Consider the following 21,465-nt stretch of genomic DNA (forward strand, 5'->3'; position numbering starts at 1 on the left):
GTACTTTAATGTCACCAAGCTATATTTTTCCCTAGTTGAATATGTGCCTGCTCCATTAAGTAAGAAGAAACGGAGGCCATATATTCCACCCTTCCTCTTTCAGGTGACAAACTATTTTATAAAATTGAAGGCATCAAATATACTTGAATTCAAAATACAAAATCATACTCATAGAACTCTAAGATTTTAATAAATTAGAGTGTTTAACTTTAGCACAGGAAGGGCTCTCAGAGATGAGCTCCGTGGTGATACTGCCTGGGTTAGAACTCCAGCTCTGTAACTTACTAGTTGTGTTACCCGGGGCGAGTTTTCTAATTTCTCTGTGCTTCAGTTCTCTCAGCTGTAAAATGGTAATAATAATAGAACACACTTTGTAGGATTGTTGTTAGATATAAATGAAATAATGCATCTAAGAAACCTAGAGTAGACTCTGGCACCCACATAAGTACTTAAAATAACTATGAGTCTAGTAGTTGTGGTGGTGGCGATGATGTTACTAGTAAAAATGGTAACGGAACTATAACAGAACAATAACAGTAATAGTAAAAAAGAGAAGGAGGAGGAGAAGAGGAGGAGGAGAGGCAGTAGTAGTAGTCACTTATGATCGCAGTGGCAGAATTAGTATTAGAAGAACTAGTTTAGTTGTACTAGCCATCATTGTAGGAATGACCATCATCTTCCAGAGGTCACCAACTTAAATAATTCTAGAAATCATGCAAGTGACATCAAGGAGTGAAATGAGCCAGATCTAAGATAAAAGGGAGTGTTGAGGACTCCAGAAAACCAGGGAACCTATGTCCTGTTTAAATGCATTCAGACTTATTATTTGAAACACTGCTGTCACCAAAGGAAAAACAAAGTATGTGACCTCGATCATACCAAGGATCACCAGCTTATAACCTCTGATTTAGTCCAAGGTATTCATTTAAGTTAAAACAATAGAGCTGTTATATCGTTATAACAATATAGCTGGTAATATGGCTAACGACTGTGCTTGAAAAGGAGCATGGCCAGCAGCACCCTAAGTTCTCTTTGTTCAGTCATCCCTCAAATTATAACCTTCCGCTCTGCCCCCAAAACCTGAGGCTCACTAGGTATACGTCTGCAGTTACTGTTTCTCAGCATTCCTGAGTTTTACCACGAAGTTTGCATTTGGCCCTGAGAATCTCACTTTGAGTCTTTCTTCCGTGTACCTACTTGTAACTGTTCTCTTTCACTACCTCACACACTCAGACTCTGCTTAGCAGGCCTGCTGATATCCATCCTTCACACATCCCCAGGCCCTCAAAGATAAGTTGCAGCAAGCATCATGTCAATGCTGGGGGGCTGGCAACAGTCCAGAACCTCATCACTGGTAACCTCCTCTCTCCTTTTGATCTTAAATATGGCTTATAGGTGATGTTGATGAAATGGCTCAAGGAACCAGATGTGCTGTTTGTAGCAGAGATCCCTGTCACAATCACAGAGAGTCAAGAATCCTACATGCTACATTACAGACATCCAGCTGATTTAAAGGTTCTTGCTGTGTTACACCACCTTTAGTCTCAACTGGGTCACGATTTGCAGTTTTTACAGAGCCAGTGAAAATGTTCAGTTTCATTTTATTAGGACAAATTGATAAACGATCCAGGCTTTCATAAGTCTGTTTTACTACAATGAATTCAAAAACCAATGCAACACCTTTTGTATTTCTTAGGTGTAAATACTCAGTTACAACCACAATCATCTACACCCACCTAAAGATCTCATGACCTTACACTAACAGCTTCATAAAGACTTGGTAGTACAATTTGACTTCTTTTTCACAATAATATAAAGCTATTATAGAACCACAGAATCAGCCTGAGATGGAATTTTTCAGAACACCAAGATCAGTGTGTCAAACAGGAACATAATGCAAGTCACACAGAATTTTAAATTTCCTATTAGCCATTTTAAAAAATAAAAAAGAAACAATTGAAGTTAATATTAATAATATATTTAATTTAACTAAAAATATCCAAAATAATTATTTCAAGATTTAATAATGATAAAAATTTATTAGAGACGTACCACATTCTTTTTTCACACTAAATTTTTGAAATCCAATCTGCAGTCTATACTTACAGCACATTTCAATTGGGACCAGCCACATTTCCCCTGTTCAACAGTCTCAGGGAGCGAGTGGCTACTTTACTGAACAGTGCAGCTGGAGATAAACCCCTAGTCCGATGCACCGACGGACGGTGATTCAGCTTCTGCTCGAATGCTTTCTCTTCTCATCTCATCTTCTCATTTAGTCTAAGCTTCAGTTTCCTTTTAACAAGTCTTACTCTATCTTTTCTGGTTTAAACACCATTCTCCCAGGTCAATGATTCTGAATCTTTTTGGAACGTGGTCCTCATTGGAAATAGAATAAAAATTTGGACCCTTACTCCAGAAAAATGTATATTTACATTGTTATGGGTTGAATTGTACCTCTCAAAAAAGATATTTTGAAGTCCTAATCATCAGTACCTAAGAATGTGACCTTATCTGGAGACAAGAGTATGTACAGAGGTAATCAAATAATGAGGTTATTTTTGTGGGCCCTAATCCAATAACGATGGGTGTCCTTATAAAAGGAGGAAATTTGGACACAGAAACACATAGAGGGAAGATGATGTGAAGAGATGTAGGGAGAAGATGGACATCAACAAGCCAAGAAGAAAGGGCTGGGATAGATCTTTCCCTCACGGCCCTCAGAAGGAACCAACCCTACTGATATCTTAACTTCAGACTTCTAGCCTCCAGCCCTACAGACGGTGTAGTTCTGCTGTTGAAGCCACTCAGTTTGTAGTAATTTGGTAAAGCAGCCCTAGCAAACTAATATATCCAGATATACATATCATTTTACATATCATTCCAAAGGGCTCAAAGATCCCCCCAATAACCACTCTTTAAGAACCAGAGGTTAAGAATTCACTTTGAGATGGAATGAACCAAATTAAATAGCCTTTATGCAATGTTTCCGTCAACTATTAACATGAATTATATCAACCAACATTTGTCTAAGTCCATTCTCAGATCATTCCTCTTACTACAACAATGGCAACACTATCATTTTTTAAACCATCCTCAGAATTCCTTCAAGTCAACTCATGTTCTGAGGTTTAATATTATTCTCATGAGTTCTTGCTACACTTTGAGAATATATATCCTTGATTATACAATCCTCTCCGCATATGTAGTACATGTCCTCTACATGTCCTAGTACATGTCCAAGGACATAGAGAGACTGTTCTGGGGAAATACTTATTTCCTTTAGATACTTCCCCTTTTCTCATCTCATTCATGAATAAGTCGAGAGGATCTAAAGCAGGATTTCTCACTGGGTTGCACGGAATAATAACGTCCATTGAAAAAGTTCCTACAGTCTTACAATTTTGAGAAATGTTTCATAGTCCATTCCACCCTTCATAACTGTGCACATTAGCATATTAAAGATTGAGAAATTATGCAGAAAAAATTGTTTAAGTTAAATAAGTGACTGCATAATTTTTTCTCACACATGTATTACCTGCTGAAATAATATGTAGACGACTGTTTATGTCAAATCACCATAATCTATAAAATTCTAGTCACAGATGCTTGGAGCAAGATGGTACAAATGTAGCCACACAGCAGGCTAATCCCAAGTTAGTAGATCCATTCGCCCAACCCTCTTAACTGCTGCCAAGGTCATTACTTATTTACACCAACAACATTGCTGGATGTGGGTATCACTTCCTACTGCTAATTGTTAAGCCCTCTTTGGTCCAGGCGTAACAGTTGCCAGTACTCATGACCTCTCAGGTCCTGACAGAACTTCCACACTGATCAAGCTCAGGGAATGGGGGTAGGAAGACAGCAATGGGGGCAGCCCTAAGCAAGAAGTCCACAAACTCCCAGTTCTTACCTGAATTTCAGCAACTTTTCAAGCATAAACATTTCTCATGTTGTTGTTTGCCTTTTGCCAATTTCCAGGGCACTAAAATGTTTGATTCTTTTTTGTCAATTTTAGATTTATAGTCACTTTTGTTTGTGTGTGTGTGTGTGTGTGTGTGTGTGTGTGAGGAAGATTAGCCCTGAGTTAACATCCACCACCAATTCTCCTCTTGTGCTAAGGAAGATTGGCCCTGAACTAATATCTGTGCCCATCTTCCTCTATTTTATATGTTGGACCCCTGCCACAGCATGGCTTCATAAGCTGTGTGTAGGTCCGCACCCAGGATCTGAACCAGCGAACCCCGGGCCACTGAAGTGGAGTGCACAGACTTAACCACTACACCAGCAGTCTGGCCCCGATAGTTGCTTTTTAGGGAGAGGATTTGCCAACCTTCTCATTCATCCACAGCCAGAGGCAAATATTCTTAACAGAATTTCTTTTTTGTCTCTCCAAGAACATAGAAAGACGTAGTAATAGTTGCCTAGGAGGTCATATCAAGGTAATATTTTAATAGGGAGGTATAGAGATATTAACATAGATTTGCCAACAACCTTTGGTATATTTGAGAGTTCTCAGGTAAATAAATACTAAGCCAAAATCTGAAGCAATTAATATACAGAGAGAGTGAGATAAGTCAGACAGACAAAGACAAATACTATATATCACTTATATGTGAAATCTAAAAAAGCCAAACTCATAAAAATGGAGAGTAGAATGATGGTTACCGTGGGGGCACAGGAACTGGGGAGATGTAATTTAAAGATACAAACTTGCAACTAGTAGATAAATAAGTCCTGAGATCTAACGCACAGGATAGTGATTATAGTCAACGATACCATATTATAAACTTCAAAGTCGCTAAGAGACTAGATCTTAAGTGTCCTCACCACAAAAAAGAAATGATAAATATGTGATTGATAGAGGTGTTAGCTAATGCCATGTTGCAGTAAATAAATATATCAAATCAACATGTTGTACACCTTAAACTTACACTATGTTTTATGTCGATTATATCTCAGTAAAAAACATTTACAGACGGATGACTTCAATAGAAATATGTGCATTCTGGAATTTTCTCCATAACCCAGATATCATTAAGTCTTGTTTGTTTAATCTGATGATGTAGACTGTCTTTCCGGAGAATTTACATACAAACAGGATCTCTCCTCTTTTTAGGAGAAAAACTGTTCTCATTATTCTATTGCATCAACGGTGATTTCCTTAGTGTTAGGAGATTCTATGGGTTTTTACAATATCTCAAAAAGAGATGTGCAAATGCGGCTATTTTATTTTTATAAAAGGCACATGTTTTCTCGTTCTTTTTCCTATGTGACCAACGGTAACATACCTAACCTTTCTAGGCCTCTGTTTCCTCTTCTGAAAAATGTTGGGCTTGAACTAGAAGATCTGGAACTGTATGAGATCTAGATTTCTGAAGTACAGTCATTCCTCAGCAACACTGCTACTATATAAAAGCCTACAATCGCTAGGAAATACACCCAAAATGTTTTCTAGTTTTGTGATAGGTTTTACTAAATCAAGCTTTTATTTAGAATTTATAAATAAATGTGCCTATGATAAAAAGTTGGATAAGATGAAGGGCATAATCTGTGATTCTAAAGCTGAATTTCTGAGTAATCTCTTTGGCAGTACATGTTGTTATCCCCTCTGTGAGTAGACATTCACTGTTCGAAGCAACAAGCTCTTTGATACTTCGAAATTTTGGATTCTGTTCTATTTTTAAAAGCTACTATATCAGTATTCATCAACTGTTGGACATAGCCATTCATTTACTTTCAAAAAGGCTATTCTATAATCACACTTCCTTTCAGGAAGCCCACCAAGTAAGCAGAAGCCTAAATTACTGATAGCAGTTATACAGGGACTTTCCTGTTGGTTAAGAAGCAGGACTAATTAAACTAGTGTGCTAAATCTCAGGCTAATAATTATGCAGAAAAGTGGAAAGGAAGCTTATTTTCTTTGTTTTGAGTGGTTGTGCACCTTTAACATGAAGCTAAGAAGGGTAAAACATTCAAGAAAGAGTCTATTTTTATCTGTACTTCTGATTTAATTGGTCTCTAATGGTAAGAAATACTGTCAATTTCTATTATAGAAATAATTATAATTTTTAAAACATTAATTATTTATTAAAATAATTTAAAAATAATAAATACTGAGGCATTAAAATAATTCCTCTTGTGATGGCTAATTAGGAGCCAATTAAGCATAAGCTTTTGAAATGCTTCACCAGAAAGATCCTATTTCTATGAAAGAAATCCAATTTTTCCAATAAATATTCATACACATTTTGAAACATAAGACTAAGAAAAATTTGTAATAATGGCTAAAATTTTTAGAATATTCATATACATTTAAAAATTGTTTTCACATATAATTCTGTTACTACAGTATCAAAATGGTCATGAAACCGTATAAAAAACGGCAGAACCATGAATTATTTTTCAGGTTATATCAGATATTGTTGGGGCAAACGAAAGGCCATTTGGATGCCCTGATGGAAATTTTGGCACTCAGATGCTATACTAATTATGCTTATATATCTGTATATTTTGGTAAGGTTCTGTTACTCAGTGGACTTAATTCAACTTGAAGTGTCTCCATAGTCATGGACATCAGGTCTTACCCTGATTTCTATTCAAAGAAACAGAGGGTTTCCTGTAGAGAAGGTTGGTTTACAATATCTGTAAAAACCGAACAAGTTTCCAAAACAAAAACAAGACTCTGGAGGTAGAAGGAGTCCAGACTAGCCAGGAAATCCTTAAAGCAGCAAGGTGTTAATACAGACAAGATGAGAGTAAAATTGACTTGCCCTCCTTTGTAATCCAGAAGTTGAGCTATAAATGGAGACGTCAGCAACTAGTTTATCTGTCATAATCTTAATCTGAAACAAAGTGAAATATCTATGAACTCTATCTCTAGGGTCTTAGTATGCAGTTACAGTGTAGGAAATAAAATCTGTAATACCATTGCTACCTATTTAGAAATTCTGGAAGTTCAGACATAGAACAAGTAAATCTTGCTAAAGAAAAATATAAAATGTAGCTGTTGGGTGGTACAGACTATGATGTTCAAGTTTCAGAATACTTCTAAGATCTCCTTTTGGCTAATAAACTCAATGAATATTTTAAAGGTTTTTCATATTATATGGTGTGGTACACATAAGCGTGATGTAGTTCATTTGATTTGACTACTTATCATTAGTTATTTCTTTAACAAGCCTAATGATAGGGAGGAAATGTAAGACTTTGGAGAAAAAACATAATAAAAAAGATTGCTTATTCATAAAAATGTTACCTATCAGTTTCCTTCAAACTATAACATCCCTACCCTACTTCTGGATATATGCATAAAAATAAACAGACCTTTTCCTTGAATGAATATTGTGGAATCACTAAATGATCTCAGTCTCACTAAAACCTCCTTTATCATGCAGGAATGGGGTAATAATGTGAGCAACTCATGAGGAAATATGGTGACTTTAATAATTGATGAAAATACATTTACATAATAACAATTACTACCAAGTTATACAGTTAGCCATTTAAAGAAATGGCTTTCTGAAAGGTAGAGGAAATGTATTAAACTCCATCGATTTCTTTTCCTCTTGTTTTTATTGTAGGGCATGCAATCATGAACCTGCAGTATCTAAAATCAATTCACATATTTACTTGTACTCTAATAATAAGTAATTTATTGGCAAATAAAGTTCAAGACAAAATAAGCTCAGGAAGAAATTCTCAGCACTCTGCCCCAATCACATAGTAATAAGATATAAAATAACAAAAGACAAATCTGTGATTAAAAAAAAAAAAAGATCTCTTGGACTAAGAATATATTTTGTCTTTATAAAAGAATGAATTATGGAATCTGGTACATTACAAGGAGGCTCATTTAGTTGTTTAACAATATTTTTCCTCAGATTTATGGAATCTAGGTCTTAATTCAATATTAAGCATTTTAGAGCTGAGGTTCATTTTTTTCTTTTTAGCAAATCAGTTTTCTGAATATTTCTTCCTGAAGCAGAAGGAAAGTTAAAACTTCTAATAAAAATGCTCTTAATTCTTGACATAAAAAACTTGCAAAAAGCAAGTTAAATGCAAAAAAAAGAATTAGAATGAGAGACCTATGCATCAAATATGTAGCGAACTAGATATAAGTTAAAGAAAACATGCCATGTAAAATATAGAAAAAATATGCAATGAACCAAAAATTTTTTGAAGAGAAGAGAAATTCTGCCAAATTTAAAATAGTACAATTATAGCTTAAAGCTTTGCTTAAAAGAGAATGAACACACAAAGAACCCCATTCTCATACAGCCATATTAACCACGTATTTTCTCTTCAACAATAATTTTTGTCTACTTCAAAGGCTGGTGAGTTACTCTGAATAAGGAACAAAATCAAAGGCCATTGTATTTAATAAAGATTCTGAAAATTTAAATTAGGAAAAGAACACATTCTCTTTGTGAGCTTTGGATTACATTTTACTATTAAAGATGATTTCATTTTAAATGGGTCTTCTCTTACCTACTCAGAGACAGTATTCCAGCAATTCTTACCTCCGTCTACTGCCTGGACATTTTTTTTCCCCTCTCTCCTTATTTACTCCCATCAGTATGCAAACTGATCAGTATGCAATATCATTTCTCTCATCTGGGAAAAAAACCCTCTTGACGCCATTCTCCCCTCTCCAGCTGCTGCCCCAGGTCTTCTCTTTTCTTTACAGTGAACTTGTTAAAAGCCTTGCTCAGACTTGCCATCTCTTTTCCAATTCTCTCCTCTCATTCTTTTTGAACCTCTTATTCTCTTCCATTCCCCATCATTCCACTGAAAATGTTTTAAGACCCCCACAATAACATTCGTGTTGCTAAACCCATCAGTGAAGCCTCAAGCCTCATCTTCCTAACCCAATTTGCAGCCTTCAACTCAGCCGATCACTGTCTCCTCCTTGAAATACTTTCTTGACTTGCCTTCCAGGATACCCCACTCACAGTATTCGCCTGCTAGTTCCTGGAGGCTCCCTCTCCGTGTTCTTGCTGCTCTCCTCATCTTCCTGACTCTACACATTCAAGCATACGAGGATGGAATTCTGGGACCACTGCTCTTTCCTGACTTCTCTAACTCCCCTGATATCTCAGTCAGCTTTAAATATCATCTTTACTGATGCCTTCAGCAGGAAGTCCTCCCCAAAACTCCAAATCTGTATATCCAACTCCCTATTCAAAACCTCAGAATTAATCTTTCTAAAACTGAGTTCCCAACCTTCTTTTGCAGTCCAGTCCAACTCCGTTAAGTCAAGTGCATGCCGTCAGTAGTTCAGTCCAAAAACTTACCATTCTTCACATCTGTCTGTCTCTGATGACCCACACCTACCTCATCAGCAAGTCCTGCTCCTCTAAACACATCTAACATCTGCCCACTGTTTATCACCCTCACTGCTATCACTCTCACCTAAGCTACTCTCGTCCTTCACTCATGGTTGCACTCCCTTTCCATTTCTTATATCTTCTTCTGCACTTATCACCCTGTACTCTATTCTCAACACAACCACCAGATTAATCCTGTTAAAACTTAAGTTAGACCATGTCACCTGACTATTTAAAAGCCTCCAACAGGGGCCGGCCTGGTGGCACAGCAGTTAAGTTTGCACATGCCACTTCAGCAGCCCGGGGTTCGCCACTTGGATTCCGGGTGTGGACATGGCACCACTTGGCAAGCCATGCTGTGGTAGGTGTCCCACGTATAAAGTAGAGGAAGATGGACATGGATGTTAGCTCAGGGCCAGTGTTCCTCAGCAAAAAGAGGAGGATTAACAGCAGATGTTAACTCAGGGCTAATCTTCCTCAAAAAAAAAAAGAAAAACCACATAAAACCCTCCAACAGTTTCCAATACAACTCAAAGTAAAAGTTGAAATCCTTACAATGGCCTATAGGGCCCTACACATGATCTGCCTCTCTCTGACCTTATCTCCTAATCCTCATGTCTCCACTTTATCCATACTACCCTCCATGGTATGGCTTGAACACATTGGGCAATCTGCCAAACCAGGGCCTTTGTACTCAACTGCTTTTTCTGCCTGGCCGGCTCTTCCCACAGACAGACTCGTTACTTTCTCATTGAGGCCTTTTGTGGTGCCCTGGACCACAATCACAATCCTCATCCCTATTCCCACCCTGACATTTTCTATCATCCTCCCCTGGTTTATTTTTCTCTTTAGCACTTATCACTACCTAACATACTTTATATTTAATTTATTCATCTTCTTATTGTCTGTTTCCCTGACTAGAATTGAAACTCCATGGAAGCAGACATTTTTGTGTTTTGCCCCCTACTGCATAGAAAAGTTCCTGGTACATAATAGATGCTTAAAACATACTTGCTGAATAAATAAATCAAACATTTATTTTGAGAACATTGGGCTTACGTCAGAACCATCTAAGTATAAGATGAGTCCAGGGGTTCCTGCCTCTATAAAACTCTAGAAAATAATCCAAGGGTTTGAAAACCTGCTGGGTACTTGATCTGAGGGATTGGGTATGGCTCACTTTAAACTAAACTGCCATCTCCCTTCTCGTCTTCTCTCCCAGCTCACCCTATTGCAATCTTTTTTCTGAATAGTGAGAGAAGGCCTCAAATTCAGGATAATCTAAAGCATTCTAGATCACCCTGCTCCACTGCCCTACCCATAGCTCTAACTAGATAAGGTCCCAATGTTAAAGGCGCCAACTTCGAGCTGCAGATACTTAGCATGAAGGCACATCTTGCTCATTCCTTATGCATCCTCATTTAACAAGGAGTACTACACCTTGGTGTCTATGTATATGTGCATGCTTGCTTATTGATGCTAATGAGTTGCTGAAATTTTATAATAAATACTAATTTTTAATACTAAGTATTTGAGGTTCTAGACTGAAAACCCTAAGGAATTTTTGTAGAAAAAATTTTTTTCATAACACCTTTCATTATGGTTTATTATCATTAGAGTAATAAAGCCCAAGAGAGATATTCAACAAAGGAAATAACTGCCTTTCTCTCACCTGGAGCTGACCCAGAGGGATCAGGCAGGTTTTCACTGTCCTCATCAGTACTTTCATCATACGCTGCATCTCTGTCAGCAGTCATTTCAGAACATGTTGTAGTTTCCCTAGAAACAGAGAGAGGTAGAATTACAAATTATTGGCTGACCCCTGGATAGGTATCAAATCCACCAGTAAGTAAGTATAGAAAATATCCCTGGAAAAAGACTCTAATTAAACAAACATATATTGAAATACATATGATTTAGATGAAACTACTTTAAAGACTATATGTTAACTCTCTTAAGAACAAGTTTCTCTTTTACCTAAAAATCTAAATGTGTTCTAGTGCTAACTATACTTAATTCTTATATCAGTTTCTTATCACATATGATTCTTCCATCAAAATACTATTCTACCAAATTTTCTTCTGCGAATCACAGAGTGTTCAACATTTTACTGATCTCAAAGCAGTTCTGCTTTTCATTTGATCTCCCAAAATTCCTGAGATGGGTACCTTTAATCTTATTATGAAGAGAAAGTAAGGCACAGAGAGTTTAAAGGACTTGCCCAAAGTCATGCAGTAATAGACATCAGTGGCGGACCAGAGCTCGAACTAGGTTCATCTGACAGCAACTGTTATATTCTACATATTATGACATTGGTAAACCTGTGCTTTCTCTCCAATTCAGGGCAATAGATCCAAACCTATATCCACTAATGCCAAAAATAATTATAATTTTCCAAAGCTATACCAACCATAAGTCATCTATGAGTCTTCCTTAAAAAGCAAGTACATCTACTGTCAGAGCGACTTGATTACAAAGTTAACCACTGCTTAGACATCAAGATTACAAATGTGCATCCAACTCTGTAATTTTGCAGAAGAGGAAAGTTTTAATTAATATATTTCCTAGTGATATCTAAGAATTAACTAATTAACATTAAGATAAACCTCATGCCAGTTTTACGTTTTAAATGTAGGTGCAGCAGGCATGATTTAAATGCAGGGCAAACATGGAGAGATCACACTGAGAACTCTTCAGCCCCCTGCATCCCTAACAGCCAGAGCATCCAACCCCAGACTATCAAGGATCTCATATTACTAAAAAGTTGGCACCCAACTTTCATTAAGTTTAGGAAGAAATTCCATTGAAATTTATGCATCTGTCATTCAAAAATAGAAAGGTCAAAATACCTTTCATGTTCCATGTTCTTTTCTAGTTCTTGAACTTCATTTAACAATTTATGTAAGCTTCTGATCTTTGCTTTCTTCTCATTCAGCACCAGAATAAACCGTTTATAAAGGTCAGCCTCCACAGCTTCCTTGGCACTCACACATTTTTCAAATCTGAAACATAAATAAAGAAATATATAAATAAATCACAGGTTTTTTTAGTATTAATATTATTCAGTCTAACGCTGAAGATAATTTCAAGAAAACTTCCCAAGAAAAATACAATCAAAAATCATTTTTACATTTTCACTGATTTAAAGTTTTACATCGACAGCTAAGCAAATAATTAGAGCTCATTAGAAGTTATTAATGTTAGTAACTTATGTACTGAGATAAGGATCAAAATTGGAAACTGATACAAAAAAAGCTTTAAAAATCTAAATATCTAAATGTAATAATTTATTCACATCTATGGTTTATTTCCAGAAAAATATTTTTATGGAAGAAATTTCAAATAAGAATAACTAGAGCCTATGTTTCCTGTACTTTGTTTATATGATAACAACTGTGATCTTGTTTTGTGATTAGGTGATTTGTCTAATCCGTTTCCCTAACCAGATTATGAACTGCTCCACAGCAAGAAAAGGACTTACCAGTTATATCCTTATAACCCAGCACCATACACACACACACACACACACACATATCTAATAAATGAAAGTACCCAACTTAAAATTTCCAAGGAGAGATTAATGAAACAGCAAATGTGAAACACTACATTCCTTCAATTTCGGATATATAAGCCCAAACATAAAATTCTCTATCATTTATAATCCTTCCTAAAATGCTCAAATAAGTTAACAAGGGACGGTATTAATTTTAATCTCCCAGATATATATACAAAAAGAAAGTAAAACTAGCAGAGGTACATATACTTGATACATACATACACCATGAATAAACCACTATTTTAAAGATTCAAATATAAATTATTTCATGTAAAATATTCCTCTAAATGTAGCCTAGGTCTACCTAGTTTTCTTTTTACCATACTATTTATTTATTCTTCTGTTGTTCTATACAGACATCCTAGTATTTTCACTTTATATACATATAAAATTTATCATGCATTTTTTTCAGTTTAATCATTAGGAAGAAAAATGTCAAAATTCTATACCTTTGATGTATACGCTTTTATACTTTCAACAACCTACCTATCTAGAGATGCAGAGAGGTAGGGCCTCTCATAGGATGAAAAGGAACATATGGCAATATATTTTCTGGGACCTCTTACAGCACTCCTATAGCATAGTCATTGCCAAGGCTGTGAACTCCATAAGGGCGGAGAGAATGTGTGTTCTTTCGTTGCTTTATCCTCAGCGCCTAGCACAGTATTTGGCATTTGACAAATGTTTAGCAGCTATTTATTAGATAAATGAATAAAGTGAGTGAGTTAATCTGGACATCTTATAAGGAAATGGAAAATTAGTGATTCTGAATATTAAACTTCATTCATTTAACAGCTATTCACCATTGTAACAGTGATGTTTTTCATCTTCTTCAGCTTCTAAAAAATTTGTGGTAAATATTAATATAATAGTACTCCTTTCATCAAACGAAGCTCTCTGAGAAAGAAGTACATCAAAAAGGCGTCGTAAAAAAAAACAGCCAAAGTTGAAGAGGAGCTGCCAATATTGATGGCTTCCTTTAAGCAGGGACATGTCACTGTATTTATATTTCAGATGCAAAGTGTTATGTAAACATTATAAACATCTTTCTGTACTATTTTCTAATTAACACAATGACAAAAATTTTTTAAACATGAATAGAACACACATACCACTAAAACGCCTGAGTATATAATAAGAAAATACTTTAAACATATGCAAAGTAAAAACCAATATATAAAAATGCACAATAAAAATCTTGTATAATATTATAATTTTTAAAATTATAAATTTTAGGAATAGTAACCAATTAGTAATTTATCTGATTTAAATGAGTATTTATTTTCCATGTAAATCACTTCAATAATTCTTGATTGACAAATTATTTGCACTTATTAACTATCAAGCAAATTTCCGAAACTTTATTAAAATTAACATTTGGTATAACACATGAATCAAAAATGAAATAGGTATCAAAATGAAATATACAATTTGCCTAAAGAATATTGGTAAATATAAGTAACTAGTATCACAGCTACAGAGTCAAAGGTGACAACATTTCTGTGATAGAAAAACAAACTCAACACAATGAATGGCATCATGTAAATTAACCTTGCTTGGTTTTAGCAAAGCTTTAGGATTTTGTTGCAACCAAACTTCTAGCCATCAAACTGGATAACACTTCCTAGACAAAGCTGGGGAATGGGGGTTGGTTGGGACAGAGTATCATTGTGAACAATTTCAGGATATGAATTTACTCTTAATTACTAATTTCTCAACACACTCGGAAAATGCTATCCTCTTATTTAATATGCAGTAACTAAGAGGTACATACTATTCTCCCCACCCCATTTTTCATGCCAACATTCCCTTATAGCATTGTGTTGTTACTATGCCTTCCATGTTACTTGCCTCTTGTCAACTCTCCAACTCAAGAACTGGACAGGAATTAGTATTCGAGACCATTTAGTGGAGGAGAGAAATGGAATTCACTGCTAAGTTTAGTGACGCTAAAGGAAAGCTCACACACAACTACATTACACCACTACTAGTCCAAGGATCACCTCTAAGGCAAAGCTCCAACCTGGTGAAACCATAAAATACATCAAAGGGGAAAGACCTAACGATACTTCATCCTTTCGACAGTGATGTGGACAACAGAACAACAGTGCTAAGCTTAATTAGTAACCTAGGACTGAGGCATTTAGGAACTTGGACCAAAGGAGAGTAATTTTTAAAAAATTAAAAGGATAAAAACTAAATATGGAAAAATAGTGAATATTCAAAATAAAATATTTCTGGGTGAGAAAACAAAGAATCTAAGAATAACGTCAAAAAACAACTAAATAAGAACAGAAACAAGGTAATTTCATGCAGAAACAGGACCCAAAATAAAACAACAGATTAAATAATAACCCAAAATGAAACAACAGATACATAAATGTGAGCATATGGTACTTAGAAAGAGTGTAGTAATCCTTATATTTAAAATCAGCTCTGGCCAAATTTATATCCAGGTCAGGGTTGTACAGCAAAAGAATATCTGAATAGCGTTCAGAAGACAAAGAACACTAAAAAGAACTGGAAAAGAAAGCAGTGGTAGAGATTTAATAAGGCTTTGAGTACGGAAGAAGACGGTGAACAGCTGTTCCTCATCCTTTCTGATGACAGAACAAGAGGAAATGGCCTTCAACTACACCCTGAAGGACTCAGATTACCAATAGATGCAAGGAAGAATTTTCTGACTGAGACTGTTCTTAAACACTATAATGGGCTACCAAGGGGCACTGCAGATATCTCTTGAGGTCTTTAAAAGTCGGACTGAATTCATCTGGATATAATGTGGTCCTAGCTTCAAGGCAGAAAGCTGAAGTAGAAGAGCTTTCAAGGTCTCTTCTATTCTAATGACTCCATGAGTGTCAATCCAATTCAATCTGCTGAAAACTGCCTCCAATTATAGGTTCATAACAACTATAAGTGAGAATAAAGCTGGAGAGTTTCTAACTTGATGCCTGAGTGCAAACAAAAGACCTATTCAGTAACATGGAACTTGAGAGTTGTTGTTTGAAATTAAGTAGGAAAAAACAGTGAAATAAATATAGTTAATAACCTAAAGATTCACATACATTATTTCTAATGTTTCCTCCTTTATCAAAACTATGCAAAATTAAATTAATCTAGTAATGTCACTTGTTCAAAACGGCACTAAGACCACAATTATAAAACAGTAAATAAAAAATAGCAGCAAATATATATGTTAAAAAGGCTACATATTAGAGCTCAATCTATTTCCTCATTGTAATTCCTCATTCCTTACTCAAACCTCATTTATTCTCCACTGTCACCCCAAATGGAAACAGCTCTAGAGTTAGCTCTGCTGATAACAATGATACATACTTAAATACCAAAATATATGCAAAAAATACCCCCCAAAAGTAAAGGAAAATTTAATCCACAATTCCAGACATACACTATCAACATTTCATTTTCCTCCTAGATATTCTCTATCTAAAGATATATTTTCCGAAAAATGTGATGATAATTTATATTTTCGGTAATTCACATTTCTCCTCATAACATGCCACAAACATTCTCCATCTTATAAGCACGCCTGTATATGACTGCTTTGGGCTCATAAAATAGTCTATCATGTATTAAATATACCTCAGACTTATCTTCCATAGCTTCTAGGGTCTTCACAGCCCCTATTTTGTGCCCCTGTCCCACGCATACACAGTCTGGAACAATGATGGGGAAGAAATGATTGGACCATGGTTGGAGTAATCAGAGGCTGCCCAGAAAAATGGAACTGTGGCCAGGCCTAACATGCTAGCCCCAACTTTAATGATGCTCTACTTTCCATGTCCTGAGTTACCTGACTCAGTGTGTTCTTGACCTACTTCTTTCCTCTTTTTTTAAAGATTGTATTTTTTCCTTTTTCTCCCCAAAGCCCCCCAGTACATAGTTGTATATTCTTCGTTGTGGGTCCTTCTAGTTGTGGCATGTGGGACACTGCCTCAGCGTGGTTTGATGAGCAGTGCCATGTGCACGCCCCGGATTTGAACCAATGAAACATTGGGCCGCCTGCAGCGGAGCGCGCGAACTTAACCACTCGGCCACAGGGCCAGCCCCTTGACCTACTTCTAATCCCTCTAAAGACTCCTGATCAATATTACTGCCTTATAGATGCTGGAGCTGTAAATCTTTTGCTCATTTTCCAGTATACTAAGGCTCTAGAGAGGGAACACCGCTTGGCCAGGACCAAGATGCACTTACAGCTCCTCAAAATGGCCACTTTCTCTTCTGATAGGAAAGAAAACCAAATGTGGGAAAAGATAAAGCTACTAGTCTGATATCTGTTATATAATAAAGAGCCTAGAACTCTCTGGAGTGGACTCCCTTTCCTCTCAGTTGGGAGGGCCACCCCTGAGGCACACAACCTCAGCCCCTGATAGATGTCTAATCCAGTATTTACAAAAGAAGAATAGCTGGAGCACAATAAGGCAGGTGATAAGATACCCGCTGTCCTTTTGATCAAATAGAAAATCTTTTGTCACAATAACACGAAAGCACCTTCTGGATAGTTCCGAAATGGTGAATCAAGGCTCTCTGGCCAAATATCGTACATACCCCTCACACACACTGTTCTACAGCACAGAATGCATTCGCCTCCTCTGTGCTCCCTGCTGCTTTCCATTCTACGGCAGTGGGGCTGAATACTGATGAGGTAATACTTCTTTCAACCTCTGGCAGACATTTTAAAGCAATTTGTTCAAGTACCTAGTACCTGGTCTGCATTTTTGTAGGCAATTTGTGGATCAAATTTCCTATCATCCTGAGGGTATTCTGAGTTTTAAATATAATGGCTTATCACGATCACAGTACGTCTCCTTTAATTTGATTTATTTAGTATACAAAATAGAAAAACACATCCAAACTACAGATATAGGCCCCCAAACATGCTTTCTAGCTCAGATACTTGATATTGATTCACATTAACATGAACAAAACGAAAGCTAAAGAGAAAAATTAACTTATTTTTCGTATGATTTCCTAATATTTATATCATTTTGGTCTCATTATTTTTATACAATTGGAGATGAAAATTAATTCAGAGCTGAAAGAGAACAAGATAATTACTTTCTTAATATAATAACTGAGAGCCAAATATAACCAGGTGTTAGGAACTTAATTTTATGTATGCATTAATTAATAAATATAACTGAATGTGTAGAAACATAATTTCTTTTAGTCAACCTCATTTTCACATACATATATTAATAGTGGTAAAACCCTTCACTATTTTCCATATACTCTCCCATATATACTTAACTAATGTCCATAAAAATCATCTCAATGATTGCCCTAAGAAGACCCTAAATGGGATAAATCTTTTTATATTTTATGGCTACTAGTTTGAATGAAAGAGAAAAAATATACTGATATACTGGATGTAATAATAATAATTATTATCATTATTATATACATTCTACATAATTTTCATACAAGATATATATGTACAAACATATGCTTATTATATTACATATGTCTCTGCAGAGACAGAAATGTTCAAAACATACATCTTATTTTCTTCAAAGATATTTTACACAATAGATCTACACTCTGGGCCAGCCTAGATTGTGATAAAGTTGAGAAAATGTACATTTGAGAAGATAAGTGACTTTCTTCTTCATCATTTAAAAAACAAGAAGCAAAATCAGGAAAATAAAAGGCTTTCAAATGTCTCATCCAGTAGTTGCAATTACCTCATTTTTAAAAATGCTGGTAAGGTGAATTTTCAATCAATCAGGAAAAAGAAGTCTCTATCAGGAGCCAAAACAAATCATTTGAAATAGCTGCCATTCGTATAAAGATTCCAAATAAGGAATCAATTGTGCTTACTTATATTTCATCTCTGTTTTATTCATTATTAATCCTTAATTTGAGCTAAATTTATCCTTACAAATATCAACTTACTAAATTTTGACTAATATTAATGAGTTCTAATTCTCATTGCCCAATTACTCCTTATTGTTTACAAGTTGTCACCAAATACTAATGGCCTAAAAGTGTTAATGGACTCCTATAATGTACAACAGTGACCAATAACTTGATTAAATCATATTAAGTAAAAGTATAATTAATGACAGATTTTACTTTAAATATCTGGCAGTCTACATATATTATAAATTTACAAATCATCAACTTAAAACCACAAATATATAAAGAGACCCTAGTGCTTTTATAATACAAGCACATTATGCACACACCGTCCTTGAACGTCATTCCAGTCTCTCAGAAGCCTTTCATTTTCTTTCCGCAGGTGCTCATTTTTGGCTTGGTTTTCTGCAATGGTGTCCAGGCAGTCACATATAAGCTCTCTAATGACCTCAGCAGGGCTTGCAACTTTCTCTAGGTTGAAGGTACCAAGTCTGAACTAGGATGAAAGGAAAACATGATGAGCTTTGGGAGAATATCAAGACTAAGCAGCCCAGTTTTAAGCATACAGAATTTCCTCTGTGGCAAAAAAATGTAAGATTCAAATACAGTGCATGTACCAGATATAAATACAGTGAACAAAAAATCTGGGCAGCTTCCTACTTTCTTACTAAAGTTTATCACATAAATCAACATATACCTAATAACAATTTCTATAAGTGGTAAGTCCCTCTCTCACCTCTTAGCAGAGAAGAAAACAGCATAAATACCATATAAGCACACTACCATCTGTTTGCTACAAGCTAATTTCAGTCACTCTGCTGAGAATAAGAAAAGGAATTACACACGAAGATTTTTAACAACAGTTTCTGTTAATACTAATGGTAAAATGAAATAAATCAACATAACCTACTTCCGAAGAAAGAGCAAAATTTTGGTAATAACTAAGAGAAGCATAGGGTTTTAGGAAACTGATAAACCTGGGGCAGCACACAATAATTACTCCTTTATCAAAACCCAATAATTTAATACTACAAATTGCAAATAATAATGTCAACTGTCAATTTCAGTACTTTTGCATAAAGGTAAGACATATAAAAATATCTTAATTCCTCTACTAGGAGGCAATTTAAATCAAAATGTTATAATACAGTTTTGGTTACAGTTATGAAATTCTGAAGGGAACACAGGTTTTCCTCATTTGGTAGATAAAAATACTGAAATACAGTGATTAGTAATAACAACTAAAGTTAGAATTACAACTAAAATAATTTTTCAAAATAATTATTATTATATAGCTACTATGTCTTGCAGTTGAAGTATAACTCAAGCCTAGCACAGATACAAATTCATCTAATCATTACCAAAACGGATCTATTCTTATATCCATCTTATAGATCAGTAAACTGAGGTTCAGAGTAGTTACCTAATCTATTGAAGGGACAAAGTCAAGATCATACTGTGCTACGCTGTTCTGCTGTATCCTTTCTAAATAACTAGTAAGAGGAAGAACTAGGTTCAGAAGCCACACATAATCCTGAAGAGAGACTAACGGCACTGCATGATGGCAAAATTGAGAGGAAGACTGAAGGGTTTTTTGTTTTCTGTCTTGGTTTTGTTTTCTAGTCTCAGAGGTCAATAATTTCTATTATGGCATTTGTCTAATAGGAACATTTCCAAAACGTCTTGCTTTTAAAAGGATATTTCTATAAATATGTTACACACAGATTGAGAAATATTCAGCAGTGATTGAGAACTGTAAGACAAATCCCTATTAGGCAATTTACAAATAAAAGTTACTAAAGTAAAAATCCAATCTTTGCAATCTGAGCGGCATTTTATAAAACATTTCAGTCAATTTCAATAATTTAGGATCATTTGGATCTTTAACCCCACAGAGTAAACTTTTATGGATGAATTATGTTTACTAATTTACTTTAAATTTTCAGATAGAAAACATAGGTAGATGTCTTACTTAATATCACAGAAGTGCTGTCACACGGCTTAAATACTGATTCCTGGGTGTTGAGAAACATTTATTTATACTCACTTAAAATGGAAAAACAAAGAAAATTTATATTCTTCAGTATTATGGTTAGCATTTAGAGAACTGAGTATTACTGTTCTAGCCACAAAGAAATTGTGTATGTACTTTGTTTTTGAAACCTAAGCAGGTCAAAATGTTTGTTTAGTCCTTTAATTTGTTTTACCTCACCTCTTCCTGTTTCTTAACAAAAGAAGTAGAATCAGATTAAGAAAAATTGTCCTTTATTTCAACGAGTGCGCCCAGTTGTATTAGGCTTAAATAGATAACCTAAATTAAGCTCTTTAGGCAATGTTTACCAAAAAGACTTAGAAAAATTCTAAGAATTTTTATTTATTCAGTTGGAATTATTTAAGACCATTTGTCATTTCTGATTTATTTCTCTTAAACTTAGAATCAAATGGTCAAAAGCGTTTGCAGGTTTCTCATATAATGAAACATGAGTCCATTTAACAAGTATGTAAGTTTAAATAAGAAAGTTTTATCTATGTAAAGAATATATAAATTGAAAGTAAATTTAAGCATCCATTTTTTGAAGCTTCTCTTAGCATCAACAAACACACGAAAATAAAGATAAAGGTCACCTGTAGAATATTACTTTTTTGAGTCAATACAAAGCAAAGAAAAATTAAGCTTATTTTATTTTTAGACAACAG

General features: G+C 35.2%; 1 protein-coding gene across 13 annotated transcripts in view; it reads right to left on the reverse strand.

Annotated features, from left to right (window-relative positions):
- The window catches only part of XRCC4 (X-ray repair cross complementing 4), a 288,469-nt gene that overhangs the window by 176,198 nt on the left and 90,806 nt on the right, over nucleotides 1-21,465 (reverse strand). For all 13 annotated transcript variants that reach the window (XM_044777890.2, XM_014857035.3, XM_014857039.3 and 10 more), the window contains 3 exons: nucleotides 19,098-19,264; nucleotides 12,182-12,334; nucleotides 11,005-11,111 (listed from right to left, as the gene is read on the reverse strand). In XM_044777890.2, coding sequence (XP_044633825.1) covers nucleotides 11,005-11,111; nucleotides 12,182-12,334; nucleotides 19,098-19,264 — 427 coding nt within the window. The remainder of the gene's footprint in view (nucleotides 1-11,004; nucleotides 11,112-12,181; nucleotides 12,335-19,097; nucleotides 19,265-21,465) is intronic.

Source organism: Equus asinus, chromosome 9, assembly GCF_041296235.1.
Source record: "Equus asinus isolate D_3611 breed Donkey chromosome 9, EquAss-T2T_v2, whole genome shotgun sequence".
Classification (NCBI taxonomy): domain Eukaryota; kingdom Metazoa; phylum Chordata; class Mammalia; order Perissodactyla; family Equidae; genus Equus; species Equus asinus.